Consider the following 6,000-nt stretch of genomic DNA (forward strand, 5'->3'; position numbering starts at 1 on the left):
TGTCTATTGTGCTTTAGTGTCATGGTGAAATGGCTACAATGGGACAGTGTGGGCGTCTCGGTGCGGATTTGGGGCTCATGTTGTAATCTCAGAGTGTTCCTGAGGCATTACTGCCAGTAATGGATGGCTGGGCTGAGTTTCTCCTGAGGAATCTCCCAGGGCACTGGTCATGTGCTGAGAGGTTCCAGCCTGCAGCCTGTTGGCTGGGAGAGGAGGAGAGGAGAGGGAAGGAGAGGAGGAGAGGAGAGGGGAGTGGAGGGGAATACGCTTGGCTGCAGCTGGTATGTATCACCACTACTCACTTCACTATACTCCAGTTGGGCTCGATGCTGGAGATGGTAGGGTCCTCTGTGTAGATGTAGTGTGTGTCACTGCTGGTGACCTCAGCTTTGTCGATTAACAATTTGATTGACGCAGGCCCTGAGCCAGACAGGGACGACGGTGTCACACACACAATGTCCCTGTTGGTCCTCCTGTGGCCGGTTAGACAGAGGATGTGTCATATTGTGTCACAGAGTTCATTCACTGTCTGAAACAACACTCAAGAAAATGTCATCCTGTCACCCTGTTATGATGCTGTTTTAATTGAACTTAAAAATAGACAGGTAATGGGCAGACAGGGTGTGATAGAACAGATTACACTACTATACTACCACAGTCCATTCCTCCGAGGTGGGGTCAAGCTGACTGACTACTCACTTAACAAACAGGCACTCCTCCTGGGCGATGAACACAGTGACGGTGCTACCAGCGTCCAGATGATGGCCTGATATTGTCAGCCGGGTCCCCCCGGACACGGGGCCCTTCTCCGGGCGCACATGGTTGAAGCTGGGGGTCTGTGAGAGGGAGGAAACTCACTGTTTACACCCAGCAGCACACAAAACAATTATACCATTTTTTCTGAAAAGCTACTGTACAACAAAGCGATTCCCATTATATTTCTAGTAATCGCTGCTCACACACTGCACCCCAGCTGAGCATGTTTTAGTATGTATTTGTATTCAGCAGCACAGTGACATGAGTAAGACTCTCCTTTTTCCTGTAATTAGCTACATAGTTTCTCGGTGCACATGTATTCATTTGGCTGGGAGCATCTTGGCTTCTGCTGGAATTAAACTGCAAGACTCCTATTGATTGGTGGTTTAAGGGCAGCAGTCAAGCCCATTCATTTCAGTGAGCTGCTCTGTGCCCAGGCTGAGGAGATAATAGACCGACACCACATTCCTGTTTCACTGCTGCTTAATGCTCTGTCGGAATAGCTGGGTAATTACTGTGTATCACATCGGCCACACTTTCTCTCACAACACTTTCCTCATCTCTGTATTGCAGCATAAGGCTAGGTAGTTCCCAGGGCTACATAGAACCACGACATTTGGTTTGTATCCCTCCGCCCCCGGGAGAGAGCGGACAGACTTTCTGCACAGTCATCGGTCTAGGGAAAGATGGGGTCATGCGAGGTCATACGCACCACGAAGGAATAAGTCTGGGAGGATTGGGTGCGGTACTCTGCACTGCACACCCCGATACACAGCTCCACCGGACCGCCTGGAGAGTGGGGCAGCAGCGCTTCGGCCATGTCACACACAATCCTGAGGAACACACACACACACTCAGCTGTCAATCAACGGCTCACTGCTTATAATGTCTAACGTTCAAATTAAATACACTCTTAGAAGAAAAGGTGCTATCTAGAACCTTAAATGGTTCTTCGGCTGTCCCCATATGAGAACCCTTTCAAGAACCGTTTTTGGTTCCAGGTAGAACCATTTTGGGTTCATGTAGAACCCTTTCTATAAAGCGTTCTACCTGGAACCAAAAAGGGTTGTCCTATGGGGACAGCCGAAGAACCCTTTTGGAACCCTGTTTTCTAATAGTGTAGAGTTAAGAAACATATGATAAAGTACAGCATCTTTCATCTAGCTGAAAACCATTCAAGTGAAATCCTATTGACAAAGTCACCACACTGACCTCTCAGCGCTGATGTACTCGGAGGGCACAGGGTTACAGCGAACCCCAGCAACCTGAACGTGGGCGATCTCACGCACCTGCAGCCCAAGATTCTCGCCCTCAATCGTCACTCGCGTGCCCCCCTCTTTGGGCCCCGTCAGCGGGCGGATCTTTCCATGGAAACAGGGTCAAGATCAAGGAAAAGCAATCTCCCCGTGTTCACACACAGCAGAGTGCCTGGGTTCAGCGGCTCTAGGCCACAGACTTAAATGCAACCATACAGAAGTAGAAATATACAGTAGAGTTCTCTGTGTCCAGCCTTACCTTGGTGATGCGGGGGTGGCTGCAGCGGACGTTGTGCCTGCCGTGGTACATCCAGTTCTGCTCCGGCGTCTGGCAGTGCTGCCTCAGGAGACACTTCTTGTTGTCCAGGCACCAGCCACACTCAAACGCTGTGCTGGCCTTCAGACACAGGCCACAGCTGTCCCTCTGGGCCTCACACTTATATAGCAGGGCTGAGCACAGACAAACAGACAGACAGACACAGGGACAGACAGACAGACAGGGAGGGTTAACACTGGGCAAAGATGGAGTCTGAGACAGAGAGGCGAGGTGCGCTGCACTGTGCTGTCTGTTTGTGCTGCATGGCTCACTCCCAGGTCCTGAGCTGTTAATCTCCCTCTATCTTTGGCTCAGCCTCGCACACTGCTCCTATGCACCACCTCAGATGTAAAGGTGAAGACGGTACACAGAGTAATTGACCAGTTCAGTGGGAGAACATAAAATACTGTGCTGCTAGCCACATGGCTAGCTATCTCCTCTCAGCTCATCTTCGCGCAGGGCCAATCGCCCAGCGGAGAGATGCTATCTGCAGTCTGACTGTGGAGAGCTACGGGTCTCTTTCACAGTGGCCTGATCGAACCAGTGAGATAAAACACTTTTAAGAAAAGTATTGACAACCCCTGTTTGTCCCTGACTTTTATACAAGGTGTCTTGATACAAAACATGGGGCTGTACATTTAGTTCTGTGACTTTATCGGCCACAGAAAAGTTTTTTACAGTTTTGAAGACAATAAGAAAATAACTGCAAAGGCTTAATCCACATTTGCGACTGAATTATACCACTGAATAATATTTACTGTGGTAGCCAGAGCCCCCAGCACTGTACATGAAGTGGACTCAACACTCAAATAACACTAGAGGGCTCAGCAAGGTATGACAACGTATTTGACCAGTCCAAAGCCTCAGGCAGCACACCGGTGGGGCTGTTGTTTCCCTGTTGTGTGCCAGTTCTGTCAGTCTTGTATTTTTCATTGACACTATTTAGCTGCATTCACTATTATGACGAATGTATGATTCTGAATATGATAAAACAACATACCTTTCATGGTGGGAGGCTTGTCGATGAAGAAGTCTCCATCCCAGACGATAGAGAAGTCAACAGGCAGGTCTCCCGTCTCGTCTCCATCATACCAGTACTGGAGGTGGAAACACACATAACACCATGATTCAACCATCATACCAGTACTGGAGGTGGAAACACACATAACACCATGATTCAATCATCATACCAGTACTGGAGGTAGAAACACACATAACACCATGATTCAATCATCATACCAGTACTGGAGGTAGAAACACACATAACACCATGATTCAATCATCATACCAGTACTGGAGGTAGAAACACACATAACACCATGATTCAACCATCATACCAGTACTGGAGGTAGAAACACACATAACACCATGATTCAATCATCATACCAGTACTGGAGGTAGAAACACACATAACACCATGATTCAACCATCATACCAGTACTGGAGGTAGAAACACACATAACACCATGATTCAACCATCATACCAGTACTGGAGGTAGAAACACACATAACACCATGATTCAACCATCATACCAGTACTGGAGGTAGAAACACACATAACACCATGATTCAACCATCATACCAGTACTGGAGGTAGAAACACACATAACACCATGATTCAATCATCATACCAGTACTGGAGGTGGAAACACACATAACACCATGATTCAACCATCATACCAGTACTGGAGGTAGAAACACACATAACACCATGATTCAACCATCATACCAGTACTGGAGGTGGAAACACACATAACACCATGATTCAATCATCATACCAGTACTGGAGGTAGAAACACACATAACACCATGATTCAACCATCATACCAGTACTGGAGGTAGAAACACACATAACACCATGATTCAACCATCATACCAGTACTGGAGGTGGAAACACACATAACACCATGATTCAATCATCATACCAGTACTGGAGGTAGAAACACACATAACACCATGATTCAACCATCATACCAGTACTGGAGGTGGAAACACACATAACACCATGATTCAATCATCATACCAGTACTGGAGGTAGAAACACACATAACACCATGATTCAACCATCATACCAGTACTGGAGGTGGAAACACACATAACACCATGATTCAACCATCATACCAGTACTGGAGGTAGAAACACACATAACACCATGATTCAACCATCATACCAGTACTGGAGGTAGAAACACACATAACACCATGATTCAACCATCATACCAGTACTGGAGGTAGAAACACACATAACACCATGATTCAACCATCATACCAGTACTGGAGGTGGAAACACACATAACACCATGATTCAATCATCATACCAGTACTGGAGGTAGAAACACACATAACACCATGATTCAACCATCATACCAGTACTGGAGGTAGAAACACACATAACACCATGATTCAACCATCATACCAGTACTGGAGGTGGAAACACACATAACACCATGATTCAACCATCATACCAGTACTGGAGGTGGAAACACACATAACACCATGATTCAACCATCATACCAGTACTGGAGGTAGAAACACACATAACACCATGATTCAACCATCATACCAGTACTGGAGGTAGAAACACACATAACACCATGATTCAATCATCATACCAGTACTGGAGGTAGAAACACACATAACACCATGATTCAACCATCATACCAGTACTGGAGGTGGAAACACACATAACACCATGATTCAATCATCATACCAGTACTGGAGGTGGAAACACACATAACACCATGATTCAACCATCATACCAGTACTGGAGGTGGAAACACACATAACACCATGATTCAATCATCATACCAGTACTGGAGGTGGAAACACACATAACACCATGATTCAATCATCATACCAGTACTGGAGGTGGAAACACACATAACACCATGATTCAACCATCATACCAGTACTGGAGGTGGAAACACACATAACACCATGATTCAATCATCATACCAGTACTGGAGGTGGAAACACACATAACACCATGATTCAACCATCATACCAGTACTGGAGGTGGAAACACACATAACACCATGATTCAATCATCATACCAGTACTGGAGGTGGAAACACACATAACACCATGATTCAATCATCATACCAGTACTGGAGGTGGAAACACACATAACACCATGATTCAACCATCATACCAGTACTGGAGGTAGAAACACACATAACACCATGATTCAACCATCATACCAGTACTGGAGGTAGAAACACACATAACACCATGATTCAATCATCATACCAGTACTGGAGGTAGAAACACACATAACACCATGATTCAATCATCATACCAGTACTGGAGGTAGAAACACACATAACACCATGATTCAATCATCATACCAGTACTGGAGGTGGAAACACACATAACACCATGATTCAATCATCATACCAGTACTGGAGGTGCATAAAGCCCAACATCATTCGGAGTTTGACCAGCCTTCATAGGGACCTATTAATAAAGACTAACTGTGGTTTATGACCTGGCTCATCAGTACAAATTGAGTTAAGCATGGCTGCTGGCACAGTGCAGTGGAAACCATAATGCTATAATATACACTACACTGTACAATGAAAAACATTTCATCTCTGTGTAACAACCCATTAGCCCAGGCTAGCCACTAGCTTCCAGAGCTGTGAGTGAGGTCAGGGAGACATTGTGGCTTCTT

The 6,000-nt window shown here is 45.8% G+C and overlaps 1 protein-coding gene across 3 annotated transcripts in view; it reads right to left on the minus strand.

Moving 5' to 3' along the window:
- Window positions 1-6,000, minus strand: part of LOC115168576 (plexin A3-like) — a 154,573-nt gene that overhangs the window by 25,427 nt on the left and 123,146 nt on the right. For all 3 annotated transcript variants that reach the window (XM_029723979.1, XM_029723977.1, XM_029723978.1), the window contains exons 11-16: window positions 3,329-3,425; window positions 2,272-2,462; window positions 1,969-2,117; window positions 1,469-1,589; window positions 700-836; window positions 303-473 (exon numbers count right to left, since the gene is read on the minus strand). In XM_029723979.1, the coding sequence (XP_029579839.1) occupies window positions 303-473; window positions 700-836; window positions 1,469-1,589; window positions 1,969-2,117; window positions 2,272-2,462; window positions 3,329-3,425 (866 nt within the window). The remainder of the gene's footprint in view (window positions 1-302; window positions 474-699; window positions 837-1,468; window positions 1,590-1,968; window positions 2,118-2,271; window positions 2,463-3,328; window positions 3,426-6,000) is intronic.

The sequence above is a fragment of the Salmo trutta genome, chromosome 30, assembly GCF_901001165.1.
Source record: "Salmo trutta chromosome 30, fSalTru1.1, whole genome shotgun sequence".
NCBI classification, from domain to species: domain Eukaryota; kingdom Metazoa; phylum Chordata; class Actinopteri; order Salmoniformes; family Salmonidae; genus Salmo; species Salmo trutta.